Source organism: Arachis hypogaea, chromosome 8 (genome assembly GCF_003086295.3).
Source record: "Arachis hypogaea cultivar Tifrunner chromosome 8, arahy.Tifrunner.gnm2.J5K5, whole genome shotgun sequence".
NCBI classification, from domain to species: Eukaryota; Viridiplantae; Streptophyta; class Magnoliopsida; order Fabales; family Fabaceae; genus Arachis; species Arachis hypogaea.
The window spans coordinates 33,828,256-33,851,359 of NC_092043.1; the positions used below are offsets into that span (position 1 = coordinate 33,828,256).

The 23,104-nt window shown below is 32.5% G+C and overlaps 1 protein-coding gene across 1 annotated transcript; it reads left to right on the plus strand.

Moving 5' to 3' along the window:
- The first annotated feature begins 3,460 nt into the window (after window positions 1-3,460).
- LOC112707129 (uncharacterized) lies at window positions 3,461-8,546 on the plus strand. Its single transcript, XM_025758718.2, has 7 exons — window positions 3,461-3,718; window positions 4,640-4,919; window positions 5,563-5,893; window positions 7,005-7,089; window positions 7,433-7,519; window positions 7,612-7,857; window positions 8,004-8,546. The coding sequence occupies exons 2-7, from the start codon at window positions 4,744-4,746 to the stop codon at window positions 8,081-8,083; spliced, it is 1,005 nt and encodes a 334-aa protein (XP_025614503.1). The 5' UTR covers window positions 3,461-3,718; window positions 4,640-4,743; the 3' UTR covers window positions 8,084-8,546.
- The last annotated feature ends 14,558 nt before the right edge of the window (window positions 8,547-23,104 follow it).

Sequence of the window (23,104 nt, forward strand, 5' to 3'; positions counted from 1 at the left end):
ATCGAAAATTGTGCATTCTATAAATTCATAAACTCCTGCATTCTATTCAAATTCAAACATAAACAACACTGATTTTAATAAAGAAGAATGAAATTATTCATTATCACTTCATTTAATTGCATTAGATTTCATTTCATTCCATTCAATTTAAAATAGTTGAAGAATGAAACTAGATAAAATTAAGAACGATTCAAATCTCGTCCACTTGATTCGATTCAGAAGAATAATCCAAATCGCCCTCATTCAACTTATTTGAACTTGAATTATTCTTTGTTTTGAAACATGCAAAATCTAAATGATTTTAATTACACTATTCAATTTAAAAAAAATGCAAATCGAAAATTTAAAGAGAAAGAGAATAAAAAATTCAAGAGAACACAAGAAAATAAAAGAAGAAAACGAAAATTTAAAAAGAAAGAGATAATAATTAGACGAAAGCACAAAAAAAATTAATGAAGAAAAAAATTTACGTTAAAAGAGAAATGAACAATAAAAAATTTATGTTAAAATTTTGTTATAAATAATGCGTAACTCTAAATCACTTGATTAAAGTTGATTTTTTTAATGGAAATAATTTCACTATTTGATATATGATATGAAAATTTTTTTAAATATTTTTAAAATATCAGTATTTTAATATTTTTTATCATTAATCTTAATTATATATATATATATATATGATATATATTACTTAAAATTAAGGATTAAAATGATTGAAATACGTTCCAAGAACATTTAAAAAAGTTTCCTGTGGCATATCTCCAATTCTCCATTCATATTAGTCATTTTGGGCCTGAATCTTCATTCAATAAATATATTAATATACAGATGTAATTGATGAATGTATCCTTTTGCATACCCGTAGGCTTTTTAGCTCAAAGGATAAAGCTTAGTCAGATTCTGTTATTACTGATATTGGCAGTTATATTAGTTATTTTGGCTTGGCTATGCATAGCTACTTGAGCGTGTATGTGTTGTGTGTTACCTCAGATAGTGCATAGATAAGCACTGCTAACTCTCTCTTATGCACACAATAGCAATTTTATTCAGATCATATACTATATACATTTTCTCTGCTTTAGCTTTTATTTTTTGTTCTTCAAGCATTCACTTGGACAAATAAAATAAAAAAAGCTAGGCCCAACATACAAAGAAGTTGTTAAGAAGAATAAATGAATAATCATGTGGCTGAGCCATGTGTTCAAGTGGCCAAGCTATTTGCCTCAAAAGCAGCCTTATCAAATTCGATTTTTAGCAGTGGCTAGGTTGTGCGTGTAAGTAGATGACTAAGATGAGTGTATGAGTGGGTTTTTTTTTGTCATTAGTGTGTGAGTGTGTTTGTATGACAAAAAGAAAATAACATTAATAGGTGCACGCAAACTAAATTCTCCATCCACCCAATTTCTTTTGGGCTTTTGCCCCATTTATGTACCAAACAAGAGTGCACCCAAGCTATGTCCAACATACAACGGAGTTGTCAACAAGAATAATAGCTAACTAACTTTCGTCATCTTAAATACCGTGAGAAACCAAAAACAAGAATAATAGCTTCACCATCAAAAAAAAAAAAAAAAAATAGTAGCATGCAAGACCATAGTTCAAGTAGTGAGTGAGTGTGTGTGTTTGTATGACTAAAAAAAAATAATGAAATTCTTTATCTTTCAAAAGTACATTCGGATTGGAGACTTGGCTAAGGTCAAAAGTGGATAGATTGATTTTTTCCCGCCAAATTTCGGCTAAACATATTCTGCTCGCCATATTTGTCCAGGTTCTTGTAAATTACCAGCAAAAATGACTTCACATAGAAATTTGGTTCTACTACCGTCCTCAATTCGATTGTAAGCCCTCTTTAAATATTGAGGTCATACTCATCATGTCATCATCCCTTTTCAGACCCATTATATATCAACTCAAATACCACTATTCCTCGGACACTATATCATTGTTGAACATTGCTTTTTCTTAAATCATTCAATATATAGAACTTGGAGCATACAATTTTAAAATAGTAAAAATTCATATATAATTATTTTTATATAAAATTGATAATTGAGAATAATTAAATAATTTAATATATTTAATAATTTTTAATTATTATCTTTATATAAAAATAATTATATGTGAGTTAAAAAAAATGAATTAACACTTTATAGTTTATAATAACAAAATTAAATAATTTCGATGTAAAAAATATTAGCAAATAAATACACGCTCTTTTTTGGCGAAAAAAATAAATACACACTCTAATAAATTTTACTTTCATTTTAAGTTAGTAAACTATAAATACTCATTCATACAATGTCAGTCAAAAACAAAATTTTTTATTAAAATGATAGTTAGGTGCAAACTATTTACTTTACGATAAATAAAAAAAATGATTAATTGATTATATCTAAATTCTAAATAAAAAGATAATAAGATTTTTCTAAATAATAAAAAAGTACAAGACTTTTTATGTAATAAACTTATAAACTATGTTTAAATATGAGATTTTTTTTTAAAATTTTAGGTATTTAATGTATGATAATTAATTGAGTAATTACCCAAATTAATCTCTAAGAATTTTAAAAATGAATATTTTAGTTTTTTAAAAAAATTAATATACAGATTAATCTCTAAAATTTTATCCTGGTAGACAAATTAATTCCTAATTTATTTTTTGACAAAATAATTACCTAAATCAGTTCCTAAAAATTTTAAAAGTGGATATTTTCATCCACAAAACAATTAATATGTAGATCAATCCCCAACATTTTTCTCTGTCAGAAATAACAGTTCTCCGTTCATTTTACTTTTACTGTATGTCGACCTTTATTATTATTAACTTAGCTTTGTGTATGTGAACGATAACACTAGTATATTAATACACTATTTTCGTCAGAAATAAGTAAGGTGAATAATGATTCTTTGAAATCCAAATTAAAATATTTTTTTAATACAAACATATTTTTTAAAATAGAACATCTTTTGATCATATTAAATACAAAATATCAAAAATTTCAACCTTAAATTTTGTATACAATAATCTCTAATAATAATTTTATTATTATTATTATTATTATTATTATTATTATTATTATTATTATTATTATTATTATTATTATTATTGAGTGAATATATATATATATATTTTATATTATAAATATATACATAAGAATTTAATAAATAAATTTATTATTATTTTTATCTAAAAAGACATAAAAAATGATGGTATAGTGACTATTATTATTTTATTTTTTTAACATAAAAATGTTGAAAATTGATTTGTGTATTATTTTTTTAATTAAAATATTTATTTTAAAAATTTTTGAACACTAATTTAAATGATTAATCTACCAAAAAATAAACTAAAAACTGAATAAAATTTTAAAAATTAATCTATGTATTAATTTTTTTAAAAATTAAAATATCTATTTTTAAAATCGGAACTAATTTAAGTAATTATTCTAATTAATTTGTTAACAGCAAAAATTTAAACATCTTAATTAGTAAATTCTTAAGAAAACCCCGAAAATCTCCCGAACGGCGGCCCCTTCTTCTCCCACCAGAACGGCAGCAGGCTTCTTTGTCCAGCATCACTCTCATCTCTTCACTGCGGCTGCTGCTATGTCTTCTCTCTCCACCGTCGCTGTGGCTATGTAATGTCTCTCCAGCGACGATGCAACCTGTCACTTCGTCGCCGATCTGCTCTCATCTTTCCGCCACTTACCCCGTCTCGGTCGCTTCCTTTGTTCTCTCTCTCTCTCTCTCTCTCTCTCTCTCTCTCTCTCTCTATTCTAGTTTTGTGTGCCTCTTTCAATATCTTGATCTCTGATTAATTGATTATTGAATATTGATGACTTGATCTGTTAAGAATATGGATTAGTTCAATTTTAAAATTTCTATTTTATTAGAGTAATTCTGGTTTTGCCTCTTTTATGAGTGAAAATACTGTGTGCGATTAGCTTGTGAACATCGTCCACTTATAAAGTGTATTTATTTATTTATTTTAGAGTATATACCCAAATAAGTCCGGAAAAAAATTTGCATGGAACATTTTCGTTCCCAAAAAATTTTTATTACATTGAACTTTATAAAAGTAAGACATTGTCTTACCTTAGTTAGATATGTTGTTTTTATTTGGATAAACAAGTACTCAAAAGTGTGACCAATGATCTATATGTCTTGTTTTTGTAAAGTTCACTACCTCAATAAAATTTTTTTGGGGACAAAAATATTATATGCGAAATTTTTCAGGAACCTATTCGGGTACATATTCTTTATTTTAAGACTACAGCGCATAACTAACAACTAATAATCTGCATCACCGAACCGTTGTCTTGTCTTAATAACTTTGATCATCATGTAGAATATAGATTTCGAGTAGTGATAAGTAATCTTGGATTGGATTGCACTACAATGCTTTGCCTTATATCTGATAGGAACACTTACAATTACATTGTAGTTACCTATGGCTATGGCATTTTTCCGCATGGTTAATGTAAGGCATTAAAATTACTAAAACTTGGGGACTCAACCAAAACAACATCAAAGGAATTATAAAATGGTCTATCGAAAGTGAAGCTCAAAACAGTGCCACTTTTCCTATAGCTAATTGCATCACCATTTCCCTCTTATTCACATTTTGTCTATGGATCAGGTTTTTGGAGGCCACAGTTGAGGATTATTTGGCATCACGTTCTGTGTATGAGATTATAAGGTAGTTTATTTGCAACTTGCCAATTTACGTCAGAAGCTCCAATAATGGCTGGAATAGCTATACTTCTAGATTTGTGGAGGAAAAACCAAAACTTTGGCTCTGGTTTGCACTCTCCACAAGCCTTTCAGTCTTCTGCTTTTTTCTCTGCTTCTGCTGCTGTTGGTGCTGCAGCTTCTTTTACTGCTGGTACCACTGGCTTTGCCTCAAGGGCTTTGTTTGGGTATGCACTTTTGACTCCATTTGTCTATGCATTCATTCTTGTTATATGGATGGATGATGGATTTGCTTTGTTGTGGATAAGGCTATAAAACATGAGAAAATACATGATTGCTTTGTTTATTTGATTTGGTATTTGGATGTTGGAAAATTGATCTGTTTTTCATAATGGGAAGCTGATTTTAAGTTGTGGATTATTTATTTATTTATGTTTTAAAAATTTGGATAAGTTGCTAACATTTCAAGACTTAATTTTTATTTGAGGTAGTAGAAAATTCTTAGATATAAAGAATGTCATAGTAATGTCTTAAATGAGAGGCATTGTTGTATAGTTTTAACTAAAACTTAAAACTGTTTCCATGTTTTGACTCTTTAATCTGATTTATTAATGAAAATATATTTAGACATGTTGGATTTAAACTGTAGGCTTTTAAAGTTGTTTGGATGGAATTGCAGACAACCTAGACAGGGTAAAATGAATTTCCTCGACCTTCTATGGTCTTGTCTAATCTTCATTACAATAAATTTTTCTTTTTAAAAAATAAAAAATAAAAAATGTTGTTGTCTATTCTACTGTGGTTAACCTTGAGCAACTAGCATAAATTTGTATTTCAAGTTTTCAAACAATCTTTCCAATTGAATTTCAGGTCTCCAGTTGCTTATTGCGATGCTGGTTCAGCAGTATCTGAAGATTATATTTCTGGTCTGCAAAGTACTTCTAAAGGGATTTATAATAATGATGGTGCTCTAAGATATAGTACTACCAAACATTACAATGTGGAGCTTAAGCCTCTATTCTCTGCTTTTGAATTTAGGCCATTCATGATGACATCGCTAAGGTCATTCTTAATGTTCTATTTGCCTCTTTTGGAGCCTCGTGCTGAAATGGAAGATGATGATTTCCTTGAGGAGAGGGAAGAACAACCAACTGATCTGGTTGTCCCCTTCAAGAAATCAGTGAAGCAAATCATCCGAGAGGTGTGATTTTATTTGACCCGGTTTTCTATTCTTTTTTTCAGCAAGTTATTTACTTCGGTTATTCATAATTATGAAATTGATGAGAGTGTTTGTCATTTATTATTAGCGAGAATATAATGTTTCGCTGTTAGAAATCCTATCTCTGATTTAAAAGCCTCCTTGCCATCACAGACATAGGTAGATGATCATGTTAATCAATGTGGACAGCATGTGCTTGATTACTAAACCAGGCTTTTGATTTGACATGTGGAATTTAGCAAAGGAGGAAAACACCATTGTGGCTCTTCAAATTCTGTTTCTGTTAAGTTCTGTTTCTGACAAAATGCCCCCCTAAAAGAAAAATGATATCTTGGCCCCCCAAAGATTAGTTCTGCCTTACAAAATGTATTAGATATATTATTAGCTTGGGGAGCCACGATGGTGGTTGGTGGTTTACTCTAGCGAGTTTTCGAACTTCTCTAGATTCAATAATAACAAACACTGGATATTTTAAGTTCACACCTAAAAGAGGGTAGTAGCTCTTGGTTTAAAATTGTTTCAACAACACAATAACATCAGAATGTTTTTGTCAATATGTGGTCAGTTAAATGGAGTAGACAGCTATACGATGTCCTATGATATTTATTTGATCTCTATCATATAGCATATATCTATTCCAAGTTTAATCTACATCTATTCATTATAGGTGTTCCCATCCTATCAAATGTTATGCAAACTTCATCTCCTATGAAAGTATTTACAATTATATTTGTAAGATTGCACAAATTTGCTCATATTAGTTTATTCGAGTCTTTCCCCCCAATCTAGTTAGCCTCCTTAGACATCTAATGTTGAAAAATAAATACATACTTATTTAATGCTAGTTTGTTGTGTTTGTTGTTATTGTTAATTTGTTATTTATAACATTAAAATTAAATCATTCACGATCTTCATGCAAATCCTCCTCCAAATTAATCTTTTGCTGTTGATGATACTATGTATTTCTAGCGATGGTTTCTTTTGGTTTTCTTTTGTAGTGAGTAAATTACCAAGTAAATAGGTTTGGTTCCCTTAGCTTTCTCAGTTCTCATAACGTGTAAACTTAGTTGGTCATTGTGTCTTGCCTTTACAGACAACCGTTGTGACGACTAGAAGGATTTTAGAAAGAATTGCTTTTCATTATTTTTCACAAAGAATGGCATGGAAAATTCTTAAAGGTATGTTCTCTGGAACTAGTTTCAAGTTTTGCGATATTATTGGTTATGGAATGGCCAAATAGTGTGCGAATAATTTGAAGGGCAGCTGTGGAATGACAGAGGGAGGGACACCTTCCTTGCAACATGACATGTATTTTCTAACCCTACCTTAAATTATTGAACAACCATTCAATTATTACTCACTCCCTCGAATCAGTATATACTCTTGCACATACATACCCTTAAGTAATTACTATTTTCCATGAAAAAATATTTTCTTTTATTCTTTCCTTCTCATCATAATGAAATTCATTGTGTTATCTCCAGGAGATCTTACAGCAGTTTGTGTTGATTTCTTGAACAGATGTCCCTAAATCAGCTACTCGCAAGGCTGCGAGGAATATGGCTTATCATGTTTACTTCTTTTGTGTGAGCAGAACAACTTTTAGAGGTCAAAACACCCTTACTGAATCATCTGCTAGTCTTGAGATTGCCCAACTTTTTACTTACATTTATCTTGTGCTGACTGTTGGTCGTTTACAGGACACATGCTTGGCGTTGCAGCATCATGGATTGTCCAAGTAGGCATTGATGTGTACCGGTTTTTTAAACCGATTCTCAAGTCCACAGATGATGTGGGTGACATTGTTGACAAATCCGAACAAGTTGCAATTCTTGGGCAGAAAATTTTCATTGCTACAGTTAGGTGTTCGTCGTCTCTAATCTTTGCTTCCATAGGAGCTGGCATCGGTGCTACCCTTATTCGTCCATCGCTTGGCCAGTGGATTGGTAAGTGTTGCACACATGCAAAAACCAACTCCATTGTTTGCTAATGATTTTCTTTCCAATGCTTAGTATACTTTTTTTTTCTTACCTAAGGTTTGATTATATCTTATATTCTTCTTTCTAAGTTTTCATGTTTTTTTTCTCTCCAGGGTGTGCTGCTGGTGATTTGGCTGGTCCCATTATTGTAGCATATTGTGCCGACCAACTATTTCAAGTGAGATTTTCCTAATTATATTTTCTGAAAGATTCTTTACCAGCTTCCGAAGACTGGCATTTCATAGAATTTCCTCTTCTATATGCCTTATCTAATTGAGTCACTAAAAGTTGGCCGATAAAAAGAAATAAAGCTAGGCTCAACCTTCAAAGGAGGAGTTGTTAACAAGATATAATTATAATATATTAATATATCAATCCTTCTTATATACACCACTACACCAGCACCAGTGGTTTAGTAGTAGAATAGTACTCTTCAATCTCATGCAGGGATAACTCAGTTGGGAGAGCGTTAGACTGAAGGTCTGAAGGTCGCATGTTTGATCAATGCTCACCGCATATTTCTAAACATTCTATTTCACTTTAATTCTGAAAAATATGACATTTGGAAACCTTTAATTTGGATTAATTTGATGATCATATTAATCATACCACAACCATATTATTATATAATTTTGCAATATTATGGATTGAACGCACGTCAGCTAGTTTAATTATGTTTTTAATATGCTCATGGCCTTGTCGTATATGTTTAGTTGATGATCCCTGGTTTCAGATCTTGACATCATCCTACTTGTAATTCATTCTTCACCATTCATTAATCAATATTATAGTTCAATTTGCTTAGTGATCCACCTACTTAATGCACATTATTATCTAATTAACTTTGTAGCTACTCTATCATGATGTGTTAGCAAATCCGATCCTTTTATGGGATTTAGATTCTTTCAAGTAACAAGTTATGTATTAAACTGCGAAAGCTAAGTATATATTTAGAGTTAATTTTTACTGAATCATTATTATTGGTATAAAATGCTCTTAATGGACCATTAGATTAGAATAGATTGAAGTTACTAACTTTGTAATTATATGATTATTATTGTCCATTCTGTAGAATAATTTGCAGAATTTAGATAGATGTTTTTACCGCGCTTAGGGGTATAAGTTTAAAGTTTCTATTTTTATTCTTTAGACTTTAGATAGCATATTGGAATTCATACTTTTGAAAAGAGAAGGGAAAAAAAAAAAAAACTTATTACTCTTGTTAAGATGAATCATGTTGGTTGAGTAACATCATATCGCATTATCAAAAGTGTTAAAAAATAGTTGTCAATTATCTTATTATTGTTTCCGTCATCTTTTGAATACAGTACACTTCTTGAATCATAGAGATGGAGACAACAATTAATTCTCAATTAACCTAATTGAGTAATGCTAAAAGATCAAAATAATTAATTATTTTTTCGACTATTTCTTTTATCATTGATGTATTTATATGCTATTAAGAAACTAATTTCTATATTCGACAATAGATGCTCTGTTGTAAAAATAAATAAATAAAGAATAAAGTATATTTTTTGTTTTTGAAGTTTATTAAAAATTTTACAAATATTTTTAAATTTTATTTTGTTTCAATTTTGTTTTAGAAGTTTTTGACTTACATCAAATTTATTCTTAACGATTAATTTTTTAAAAAATTATAACCAATTTAAAAATAACTTTACAAGAACAGTCTTTAACAAAGCAAATCAAATATATTTATCATACATTATTATTGTTAGATTAGTTTTAATTTTTTCAAAAATTTAATTATTAAGAATATATCTGATATAAATTAAAAATTTTTTAGACAAAATTAAAATAAAATAAAATTTATAGATATTTTAAAAGTTTTTGATAATTTAAAAAAAAAATACTTTACCCATAAATAAATAAATAGCTATGAATTAGAATGTAAATTTTTCCACGCTAAAGTACTTCGTATGATTTTAATTGATATATATGCTGCATTCCTATTCTTAGCTTCTAATATAAAGCTTTGATTCGTTTTTCTTCTTCTTCTTTTTTCTTTTTTTTAACAAAAGCTTTGATTCGTATTTAGAGTTTACAATGGAAAAGTTTAAATTAAGCACCCATGTGGATTACATTGAATATGACCAAAACTTCGATTTAATCTGCACTAAAATATCATATTGGATTTAATATTTGTTGTTTTTAATCTTGGATTTGATTCGATCCAATTAAGGCTGGCAATTTATATCTTATCCGCAGGTACTCAACCCAAACCAACTCGTCGAATAGGGTTGTCTACCCTATCCATTGCGGGTAAAGTAGAATCCGGTATGATATAAATTTGCCTGTAGATAGGGTTAGGTACGGGTTTAGGGCATACTCTACCCTACTCTAGTCTCTACCCGCACCCCTCATATATATACAAATTATGTATGTAGTAAAGAAAATGAGTGTTGAACTTACAATCTTTCTTTTATAAAAATTTAAAATAACCACTAAATTAGTTGATGATCATATTATTTGTAATTTTATGTTGGATTTTTTTAAAATTTTATTGTTTTTAATTTTAATTTGAACTTAGTTTTTTATTTTCTATTTTATTAATATGTATAAAAATTAGAATGATTGAATTTTATATTTGTTTAAAAATTTTTTATTTTTCTGCGGGTAGGGTCAGGTAGGGTAGAGTTTAGAACTTTAGGGTACGGGTAGGGTTAGGGTTGAGAGATTCTTAACCGCGGATAGGGTATGGTAGAGTTTTAAAAAAGTTTTCATCCCCCGAATAAAGTTAGAGTAGAGTCCAAACCCTACTCATTGCCAGCCCTAGATCAAATCCACACATTTGCGGATCGGATCAGATCGAATATCGGATATATCCGCAAAATATAAAAATACTTTTTAAAACTTATTTTTATTAAAAAATATTAATATCTTTTTTTCTATTTTTTTAAACATGCTTATTTTTAAAATAATATTAAATATATATTTTTAAATAATAAAAATAAAATAATACAATATATATAATAATTATTAGTTGAAATAAATTATAAAAAAATATTTATTTATTTATTTATTTTTATAAATATGAAAATATACAAATATCTATATAAAATCTGTAATCCGATTCAATTAATGTATAAATCCGATCCAATCCGATCCGATAATTTTACGAATCAGATCTATATCTACAATTTTTATATAAAATTTGAATAAACACTACAAATATACAAATATGATCTATGAGCACTTCTAAACTGTAAATCTGCATGTCAACTTTCAATAAGTTGGTGGGCCCCATCAACTTATGTTTGTCTTCTTTACAGGAAACTTCACTTTTTCTATCATGCTCTATATAAGGTTAATACTTGAATCTACATTATATTATTATTAACTATTCTTCACAATAGTTCTTTAATTTAATCCTTAATTACTTGTAGAATAAAATAATTTTGATCTTATCTCTTAACTCTAAGAGGTTTTCACCTGACATAAGCCTTTTTGGGATTTATTGACTTCCAGCTCCTCGGAGTATAACGTGGTGATTTCTTTTTATTATTTTAACCTAGACACGTTATAAATAATCAAAAAGGAATATATAACAGGAAGCTAGTTGCACGATCATCCTCATTGATTAACTTATCCCTTTCATTCTGAGTAAACAAAAAGGGCCAATTAATAATTACTACTTGAGTGCACTTTTTTGAAGTGGACAAATCAATTCCCTTTATTTTCATTCATATTATATGTATTTTTTTATTATAATATTGTACGTATTATTCATCTATTGTTTATTGTATGTTATCGTTATTATTGTAATAGAAAAATATTTCTTCGTTTTCAAAATTCATTTTACTCATTTATCTCTTATATTATTGCACGAGTTAATTTCCATATATTTACCATCCGCTGTCCTAGATAGACTTATCTTTTATTGTTTCTTATCCCTTATTTTTAATACTAAAGGTGAATCGAAATGTGTACAAGAAAAGATGGATGATATATCTAATATTTCTCTAAAAAGAATGGTGCAAACTAAAGCATTTTAAATGGAGGTAAACCATAATATACTATAGAGAAAGAACAACTGTTTACATATATATATATATATATATATATATATATATGAAATCAATATATTCAGATGACATATAACTCTTGGATGTATATGTTGGAGATCCATGCCGCATATCATCCTATAGTTTTAATCACAACAAATCACATCCTATGTGTGTGAAATTTATATTTCTTCTGAACCTTTTTGAATAACAAATTGGATGCATGTCCCTTGAGAAGGCTCAAGGGTCTAGGGCTTTATTTTTTACTTTTTAGAACACATTTCATTTGAGAATAACAACCTTGTAGTTTTAAGGTTTTGTTTGGAGAGGTGACTTAATATGAGAGATGAACATTACAAGAGAAAGATTAAATTATTTTTTAGTATTATATTTAGATTAAGATAAATATAAAGATTGAAAAATAAATTTAAAATTTAAAAAATTAAATAATGGTACTTTTGGAAAAAAATATTATTAAAATTTTAGTATTTATTTTTAGAAATTTCACTACTCTATGTCCATATTTTTTTAGAAGTACTGCAAGAACTGAAATTTTGTAATCCGGAATTGAAATTTTAATTTCAACTTTTAGTCACTAAACACGAGTTGTAGTCTCGATCTCAAAATACAAACACAACCTAAATCGAAAGACTTTTGATTTGTTGAATCTCTTTGGTATCCTTAGATTTCGATGTATATATCAAACAATCGGTGTTAATTAATTCAGTTATATAATTTTTTTGTGATTAAAGATAAAATAAAAATAAACAACCAAAAAAGAAGAAAAAAAAAACACGCCAAATCGCATGAGAGAGTTATAATCTAAAGGAATTAGATGAAGAAGCTCATCTAAAGGTTGCAGGTACTCCACATAATGTTCCATATTCAACAAAGCTTTTCGAGCTATGATGGCTGATCTCTAGATCAAAGAAATACTAGCTCTTCAATTTTATGTCAAGATATCTTAGACTTTGCTCACCAAATTCTGCTCTTGCATAGTATCACCAAATCTCCTTGTTTGCACCAAAGAGAAATCTTTTAAGTAATCTGTTTCATACAGAACTTCCCGATAACCATAATTCTAAGCATACAAGAATAAGACCCCTCCAAATAGCATAAAATTCAACCCAAAGAATACTGTCAGTTACGATAAAACCATTAGAACTCTTAAATCAATATCCATCAAAATTTCGAATAATACAATCAAAACCAACAATACCATTTCGACTACAAAGATTAGTATTATAATTAATTTTAACAACATCAGTAGCGGGAGACACCCAAAATAGCGAGGACTTGAGGAATGATCCATGGTAAAAATAGTATGCAACTCCCTAACTGATCCTCTAATCAAACTAATCACACTACTCATATTCCAAGGATTGTCAGAGTTAAAAAGCTCATTCCTACCACGCCAAATCCAGCAAAGAGCCGAGAGGAAGATAAAGAAGTTACTATACTTGAAGATGTCCTTTAAAAAAAAAGATAGGTTAATATTTGCTGTAGTGAGGCTTAAAGCAGTCCAAATCATGTTAGCCTTGGGACAATTTATGAGATAGTGCAGCATTACATCTATGACATATATTAGATGTACCTAAACCACGACTACATCTAAAATCCACGGAAGAAATAACATTGTGAAGACAAAGTCATATCAAGAATTTGTATTTTTTTGGGACATAAAGCCTCCAAATCTACTGATGGTTTTAGTGGCTAAGAGAAGGAGGGGTTGAATCTTAGCCCCTTTTTGCTTGCTAACACTTGCTGGACTTAGAAGAGACTTTTCTGTTTTATCTCGTCCCTAGCCACGAGACATTTTCATTTTGTCTCGTCACTTGATACGAGACATTTTTTGATTCTTCATCTGAATAGTAAAAACAGAATTGAAGTAGGAAGAAAGAGAGAAGATTACACCCAGATGTATCCTGGTTCAGCTGCTAAGTGCAGTGCAGCCTACATCCAGTCTCCATCACAACAATGATGGAATTTCACTATAATCATCCAGATTACAAGTTGTAAAGTGCTAACCCAACTTACAAGGGGATTCCCACAGAATCATGAAACACAACACAGATGTACAAAGGAACTCTAAGACATCTATGGCTTTTTCTTTTAATTTTGCACTCTCTGCCTTTTTCCGCTCTATGGCTTTTTCTTACAAACCTCACTGTTTGCCTTTTTCCATGAGACTCAAGACATAACAAAATTAAACAGAAAAATACAAAACAGAAAACATTGAAGGAGAAGAAGAACTGCTAGCTTAGGTAGCTCTGAGAACTCTGTGCCTTGCACTCTCAAACCTTACTCCTTGCTTCAAACCATGACTGTTCACCCCTTTTATAGAGAAGTGAAGCTTTCACAGTTGAAACACAAACCCGAGCTCAGCTTCTTTTCCTTCACACAAAACCGGTTCGGCCACTAAGAGAGAAGAGGTAACTCATGCAAAAACCAACATGCAAATACCTCTAGTCCTTCCTTGGTCATCATTCTTCATCAATCCGAGCACTCCATCCTTGGCTTCCTCTCCAAGATGGATTTCTGGCCCTTGATGCTTCATGATGATGATGACTTCATCTGCTTCAATCTCTGCCTTCAACCATCACTTCGCCACTCTAGCTACTCCCTGTGGTGGTTGATCAGAATCGAAGACAAGTCACGCCTCCAAGATCTTCCTTGCTGGCCGAATCTTCAATGTCCATTTTGAGCATGAAAAGCTCAAGATAACCTCACCAAATCTAACCATATTTGGTGAATATCTCAGCCACAGCTCATTTTTATTTTAGTATGTTTTCTTGCCATCATTAGCTTGATGGTCTTGTAGCTTGTTCTTCCCTTGCTTCGGTAGCTCCATTTTGCTTTCATGGAAGCCATTGTTTCCTGTGTAATAACCGAAGAGAGAAGGAAGGGTAAGAGAGAGGAGAGAGAGAAGTTTGAACTCAAACTAATGGGTAATAACAAAATGAAATTAAAGTCCCACTTCCCTAGCTTAGAGTGGCGTGTATCATTATGATCACCGTCATGTCAATCACACCTTCTCTCTCATGTTCCCCATGCTAGTTTAATTAAATTTCAAATCCTTCAAAAAGTGAGTTGGAATCCGTTGGAAGCTTCATGGATTCGGGTAATGCATGGAAGCATTCAATAATTTTGGGCTTGGTTGCAATAAGGATTATTCTTGGCCCAACTAGTAACAATTGCTTTCCTGATGGATTTGGATCAAACATAGGAAGCTTTCTTTGGGCTTGTAGTAACAATATTAATCTAGCCCAGTTAACCATCACAATAATTCAGCCATATATCATTGAATATTTTTGAATCAATGCTGAATTGGAAAGCAAATTCACACTTGGGCTGCAGCATTTTATTTTATTTTCGGCCCGATTCAATTCCTGCATTACAAAATTATTAATTAACATATAATCAAATAACATTGAATTAATAATTTTGTAATTAAATATTTTAATAATGTTTGTTCATCACAAAAATTAATTTGGAGTTTTCCAAACTCATCAATCTCCCCCTTGATGACAAACATTATTAAAATTGAAATGGAAAGAAGTTTAAAGATTGAGTACGAGTACTCCCTTTGAGGATTGAATTTCTCCCTTTCCAAATTGTTACATGGCTCCCCCTTAATATATGCTATTTTACCAAGGGAAGCATAAACCTGTAACATTTTAATCAAGCTTCAAAATAACAATGTTATTTAGCATACTTATTCATAATGCTAAATGCTTGATTTATGAGCAGTTTTAATTGATAATCAAAACTCATTTGATATCAAAACTGATTTACTGCTCAAACTAACACATCAACTAAGCTCAAACAGTGTTGTTAAAAAAATTCAATTATTTTCCAGTCAAGGTATCAGAGCTATATCATTCAAGTAAGGAAAATATTTTTGAATCTCATATGAACAAAAAACATGGCAGTTGTTAGATATCACAGTTTAAAGGAACTACCAAAAATATGTTTTCTGATCAATATTTACCAAGATGAATAAGAGTATTTCAAATAAAAACATGTTCATCAAGATAAATCAACAATCAGGCATTCAATAAATCAAACATCATTATAAACCAAATGCCAAATGCATTCTTTAAACAAGGGTGATCATGAATTTTCATCAATTGAAAATTTCATCCCCTGTTTTCATTATCCTCCCCCTGTTTCATTAGTTCTAAATTTCAATTTTGGAGACTGGTTTTCCTCCCCCTTTTGTCATCAAGGGGCACCTGCACAAAATATGAATAATACCACAAAATATTCATAACAAAAGTAACAAGAGTGTGTCAAAGTATCACAGAGCAGGGAGTTTCAAGTCATGCTAATACAAAAAATAGATTGAGCTTAATAGAGCCAATATCAAATAAAAGGAAAACAGTCATTCATCAGACAAATTATAATCAGAGTCTGCAACATCTTCTTCACTGCCAGCGCCCAGATCCTTTTCCAAGTTCTCCAGCATCATACCAACTCGCTCTCTACATCTCCCCCAAGCACGTTCATTTTCATAGGCTAGCTTTCGAGAAGCCCTATGGAATTGAATCATGAGTGAAGACATGTTAGAGAATTCGGTGAGGATTTCCCTTGTTGACTCGGTTGCTTTGGAGGATTCAAACTGGCTTTCGAGGTCACTGTCTATTGGCATTGATTTCTTACTCTTTGTTCCTTTTACAGCACCACCGCCTTTAATCATAGAAATTTTGTTCTCCACAGTCTCATTTGTTAAATCTACCTTATAGTACTAAAAAATACACGTGAGAAACATTCCATAAGGTAAGTTAGCCTTTTTGGTACTTCTTACACAGTCCCACATATGTCTGATCATGAGATAAGCAAATGAAATAGGAGAAGAAGTAACAAGGGCAAAAATTATTAAGGAATCAGATACAGTTACCCTATTGTGAGAACCACTTTGTGGAGTTAAAATGTGGGTAGTGATGCGATGCAGCAATGAGTTAGTTGGTCCAAGAGCTTTGTGAGTAGGAACAGTGCCATCTAATCCAGACATGTTTGCACAGATTTGAGAGAGAACCTGCTTGTAAGTAATCCCAACATGATCATCCCATTTGTCACTCATGTATACCCTCGGTCCCTCGTCCGTGTAACCAAGGGCAGCACTGATGGTTTCAGTGTTCAGAGCCATATGCACACGTTTCACATAAGAGTGAAGAGTACCATCAATCAGTCTGAGATTCGCATAAAATTGCCTAACCAATTTTGGATATACCATTTTGTGAGTGTGTAGCAGTGGAGACCATTTGAAGTTATCAAACAAGGGTTGCAAAATAATTTCTTTGGCTGACAGTTGATCAAGATTCACCAAGTAGGAGGGACAGATATGCCTCTTTTCCAGAACTTCTTGATGGAATTCATAAAATGCACATGTCAGGAATCTGGATGGATCATAGTGAGAATGTGGCTTGTGAAACTTGTTCTTGAATTCCAGTGACTCAAGATTTGCCGGTTCCCTGGTTTCATGCAACACAAAACCTTTGGGCTTCTGAGAACTTCTTCCTGATGTGTGTGGTGTTGCCTTCTTGGGTGATCGCGGCGGTGGAGAAGGAACGGGTGAGGTTTGAGACGACTCTTCTTCAACACTGGGCTCCTTGTTTTCGCCACGGCCAGAACTCTTGTGAGCAATCTTCTTTCTCATGGTGGGTGTTGGTTTGACAGATTGAGAAGGAGAGGAAGAGGATGTTGAGTGAATGTGAATATGAGTGTGTGTTTGTGGAGTGAACGGTTTTTGAGAGAGATGGATTCTTTCACTTTTTCTTGATGCAGTTTTCTTTTTCATTATGGGGAGAGAGATAATGGGGGTGGAAGAAGAAAGGTTGGCCGAAGGTGGAGAGTGGAGGGAGGTTAAGGAAACAATAAATGTTGATTGGAGAGAGATGATGGGGTGGTTAATAGTCATTATGCACGGTGATTAACCAAAGCGGTTTCCCAAGAAATTTGAAAGGAGGGTTCCTTAAATCAAGGGATTAGTTAAAAAGGGAAGGATTTGATTTGACATTATACCTCTTTCAACTAGATATGAAAGGATATCTTTGAGATTTGGTTTTCAAAAAAAGAATAATTAACAAAGTGGTCAGAGATGGATCAAAGGGATTTTGTGGGGCCCATTGAAATTTGTTTCTGCGCAGTCTCCCCCTTAGGCATAGCTCTCCTATTATGCATTTATTTTTATCTCGTCCATTCCTGCGAGATAAAATTGAACAGATTCAGAAATTCACAGTTTTTCAACTTGATTTAAATCAATCATTCCCAAGCTTTTCCTTAACAAACAGAATCTATCTTCACAGAGGGGTTTTGTAAAAATATTAGCAAGTTGTTCTTCAGATTTTACAAATTGAATATCAATAGTACCCTTTTGCACATGTTCTCTAATGAAATGATATTTAATTTCAATGTGCTTTGTTCTTGAGTGCAGAACAGGATTCTTGGAAATATTTATTGCACTCATGTTATCACAAAATAAGGGTATGCTATTGATTTTTAATTTGTAATCTTCCAATTGAGTTTTTAACCAAATTAATTGTGAACAACAAGCAGATGCGGATATATATTCAGCTTCAGCTGTGGATAGTGCCACTGTGGCTTGTTTCTTGCTTGACCACATGTTGAGTGAGCTTCCAAGGAACCAACACATGCCCGAGGTGCTTCTTCTATCCACTCGATCTCCCGCATAATCTGCATCACAAAACCCTACTGCACAAAAATCATCAGATTTTGGATACCACAAGCCATAATCACATGTTCCCTTAATATACCTAATGATGCGCTTAACAGCCGTTAAATGGGATTCTTTTGGGTGAGATTGAAATCTTGAACATACACCCACACTTTGAACAATATCCGGTCTAGAGGATGTAAGATACATTAATGAGCCAATCATTCCTCTATACCGTGTCTCATCCATATCTAGGCCATCATCATCCTTTTCAAGTTTAGTGTTAGGATGTATTGGTGTTCCCATTGGTTTGGAATTCTCTAAGCCAAATTTCTTTATCAATTCTTTTGCATACTTGCCTTGGTGAATAAAGGTACCACTAGGAGTTTGTTTAATTTGGAGGCCAAGAAAGAAAGTTAGCTCTCCCATTAAACTCATTTCAAACTTACTAGTCATGAGTTTTCCAAACTCTTCACACAAGGACTCATTGGCCGATCCAAACACAATATCATCCACATAAACTTGAACAAGAAGAATGTCATCATTAGAAACTTTAATGAACAAAGTAGTGTCGGTGGTTCCCCTTTGAAAATGATTTTCTAATAGGAAGGCACTAAGCCTTTCATACCAAGCTCTAGGAGCTTGTCTAAGGCCATAAAGAGCCTTTGATAGTTTAAAAACATGATTAGGAAAATCTTTATGTTCAAAACCGGGGGGTTGAGCCACATACACTTCTCTATCAATAAAGCCATTAAGGAAAGCACACTTAACATCCATTTGAAACATTTTGAAACCCTTATGGGCAGCATAGGCAAGAAGCAACCTAATTGCTTCCATTCTAGCTACCGGAGCAAAAGACTCATCAAAATCAATTCCCTCTTCTTGATCGTAACCTTGAGCCACTAATCTAGCCTTATTACGAACAACTTGTCCATCCTCTCCAAGTTTATTTTTAAATATCCATTTAGTACCCGTTACCTTCTTACCATCCGGATGAGGTACTAATGTCCAAACCTCATTCTTGTCAAATTGAGCAAGCTCCTCTTGCATGGCCTTGACCCAAGATGGATCTTCAAGAGCTTGTTTGACATTGTTGGGCTCCATTTGTGACAAGAGAGCAAAGTTGCTAGGTTCGGCTTGCCTTTTGGTGGAGGATCTTGTTGTTATTCCTTGAGAGGGATCACCAATGATGAAGTCATGAGGATAACCCCTCATGGATTTCCATTCTCTAGGCTTTCGGACTGATGTTGAGCTTTGATGATCTTCTGGTGGTCTCCCTGTTTCAGTTGCTCGTGCCTGCTCAGGAGACAAAATGGATGTTTCTTCTTCGATCTGACGAGACAAAACTGGGCTGACAGATTCTTCATTTTGCATAGATTTAGGATTTTCTTTATTTGTTCCATCTTCTTCACAATCTGATTCATTTTCCTTTACAGTACTGGGAATTAAGTTAGAATCACAAAAGGTAACATGTATGGATTCCTCTATGGTTCTATATTCTTTGAGATAAACTCTATAGGCCTTGCTTGTGGTGGAATATCCAACAAACATTCCTTCATATGATTTTGGATCAAATTTACCAAGGTTTTCCTTATTGTTAAGAACAAAGCATTTGCATCCAAAAACATGAAAGTATTTAAGATTTGGAGGGGTTCCCTTCCATAGCTCATAAGGAGTTTTCTTTAACCCTTTTCTAATGATTGTTCTATTCAAAATATAACATGCTGTGTTCACAGCTTCAGCCCATAAGAATTTGGGGATTTCATTCTCACATAGCATGGCCCTAGTCATTTCTTGAAGGCTTCGATTCCTTCTTTCAACCACCCCATTTTGTTGGGGGGTTCTAGGACATGAAAAATTATGAGAAATCCCTAAGTCATCACAGAATTTTTCAAAGTCTTGATTTTCAAATTCTCTTCCGTGATCACTTCTCAAATGGGCAATTTTCAAATCCTTTTCATTTTGAATTTTCTTACAAAGGGTGGAGAAAGCATAAAATGCATCATTCTTATGAGCAAGGAAAAGTACCCAACCAAATCTAGTGTAATCATCTACCACCACAAGACCATAGTGTTTACCTCCTAAACTTTGAGTTCTAGTAGGACCAAAAAGATCAATATGTAACATTTCTAATGGCCTTTTGGTTGAAATTCCATCTTTTGATTTAAAAGAGGATTTTACTTGTTTGCCCAATTGGCACGCATCACAAGTAAGATCTTTATCAAACTTGATGTTTGGAATTCCTCTAACCAAATTTCTTTTGACTAGCTTAGAAATTTGGTACATGCTAGCATGACCCAACTTTCTATGCCAAAGCCATTTTTCAGATTCAAGTGAGGCGAAGCATGTTACATTTTGTTCCTTTAAATCCTCAAGAGTTAATCCATACACATTATTACATCTTTTAGCTTCAAATAGAATATCCCCAGTTTTCTCACAAACTACTAAGCAAACAAGTTTCTTAAAAATAACTTCAAAGCCCAAATCACACAATTGACTAACACTAAGCAAGTTATGTTTCAAGCCATGTACAAGAAGGACATCATTTATACAAGATGAAAAATTTTTACCCACTTTCCCAACAGCCACTATTTTTCCTTTTGCATCATCACCGAATGTGACAAATCCTCCATCATATTCATCAAGCTTTATGAAGAAGGTTGTCTTCCCGGTCATATGCCTAGAGCATCCACTATCCATGTACCACATATTTTCTTTCTTCTTGGATGCTAGGCATACCTGCAAAATCAACTCAAGTGACCTTAGGTATCCAAATTTTCTGTGATCCTTTCACGTTAAACCATCTCTTATGTCCCAAATCATTGTAATCAAAAACAACTTTGTAAACTTTGTCACCAATCATTCTTTCACCAAAGAAACATTGAACTGGAAAATGACCACTTCGGTTGCACAGTCTACAAAATCTTGGAGTTGCAGTTTTGTTAAAGTGAGTTGGATCTTGATATTTTACATCATTTGAAGTTGAAGCAATATTTTCAACATGTGATTTTTCAGATTTATAAAATTCCAACCCAGCTTTATCATAAAGAGGTTTTTGACTAGCCAAGATTTGGTTCAAATTTTCAGAACTTTGGGTGAACTTGGCTAAGTCATCTTTAAATCTTTTAACCTCTTTGAGCAACTCTTCATTTTGCTTAAAACAGTTCACATATGCAAGAACAGAATGGTTACTTTCACAGCTTCTAACTTGGGCTTTTAACTGCTTATTTTCTTCCACAAGATCACAAGCAGTTTCCGCCTCTCTTAGTTTTTCTTTGAGGAAATCATTTTCAGCTTTAAGAATGAAATTTTGTTGTTCAAGATCTTGATTCTCAGTTAGAAAACATCTTATTTTTTCAGAAAGGTGATCTATCATGAGATGAAGGTCTTCAGTGTTAGAGTTTTGAAAGGATATCTGCTCTACCTCATTTGCCACGAGACAAGGCTGTGACTTAGTCTCAGATTCTTCATCATCATCATCTGAGTCATTCTCCAAATCTTCCCATGAAGCCATCAGTCCCTTTTTCTTTTTCCTTTTTGGCTTTTCTTCCCTTTTTAACTTGGGACAATCAGATTTGAAATGACCTATTTCCTTGCAATTGTAACAAGTTACTTTGCTAAGGTCTTTCTTCATCTTCCTTGAGCCGCTGCCTTTGCCTTTGAGCTTTACCATTTTTCTGAATTTTTTTGCAAACAACACAAACTCATTTTCAGAAGAGTTATCACTGGATTCATCATCTAGAAGGTTAGTCATAGAAGAAAAAGCAATTCCTTTCTTTTTTGAATCTTTTTTCAAATAGGAGTTTTCAAAAGCAAGTAGATTTCCTCTCAAATCATCAAGTGTCATGGAATCTAAGTTACTACTCTCAAAAATAATTAAAGCTTTTGTTTCCCACTCTTTTGTGAGACATCTCAACACTCTTCTCACTAGCACAAATTCTGAATGTGTGATTCCAAGAGCATCTAAGCCAACAGTGATGATATTGAACTGTTCGAACAGTTCATCAATGGACTCTCCTTCCTTCATTGCAAACATCTCATATTCCCTGTTTAACATGTCTGTCCGAGTTTTCTTTACAATGGTAGTTCCTTCATGAGTGATTTGTAACTTGTCCCAGATTTTCTTTGCCGTTGTGCATCGTGATACACGTCGGTACTCCTCAAAGCTGATGGCACAGTTGAGTAGATTGGTTGCCTTGGCATTTAACTCCACGGTCTTCCTATCTTCCTCGGTCCAGTTTGCTTCTGGTTTCAGAGAGATTACTCCTTGAGCATTTGTGGTAGTTGGAAATTTAGGGCCTTCCAAAATGATCTTCCAAAGTCTGTAATCCACGGCTTGTACAAATATCTTCATCCTCTCCTTCCAATAGGTATAATTTTTCCCATTGAAGAGGGGAGGTCTGTTGCTTGATTGACCTTCAGTCAGATTGTAGGACAACACACTTGTGCCACTGTTTTCTGCCATGAGGATCTTTACTCCAAGCTGCAAAGCTTGATCTCTTTGAAACCAGGC

Bases quoted from the DNA above. Each gene is read 5' to 3' on its own strand.
- LOC112707129 (XM_025758718.2), top strand. From the start codon at position 4,744: ATGGCTGGAATAGCTATACTTCTAGATTTGTGGAGGAAAAACCAAAAC. The intron at 7,520-7,611 runs GTCAAAACACCC...GGTCGTTTACAG, and splicing joins GAGCAGAACAACTTTTAGAG to GACACATGCTTGGCGTTGCA. The intron at 7,858-8,003 runs GTAAGTGTTGCA...TTTTCTCTCCAG, and splicing joins ATCGCTTGGCCAGTGGATTG to GGTGTGCTGCTGGTGATTTG.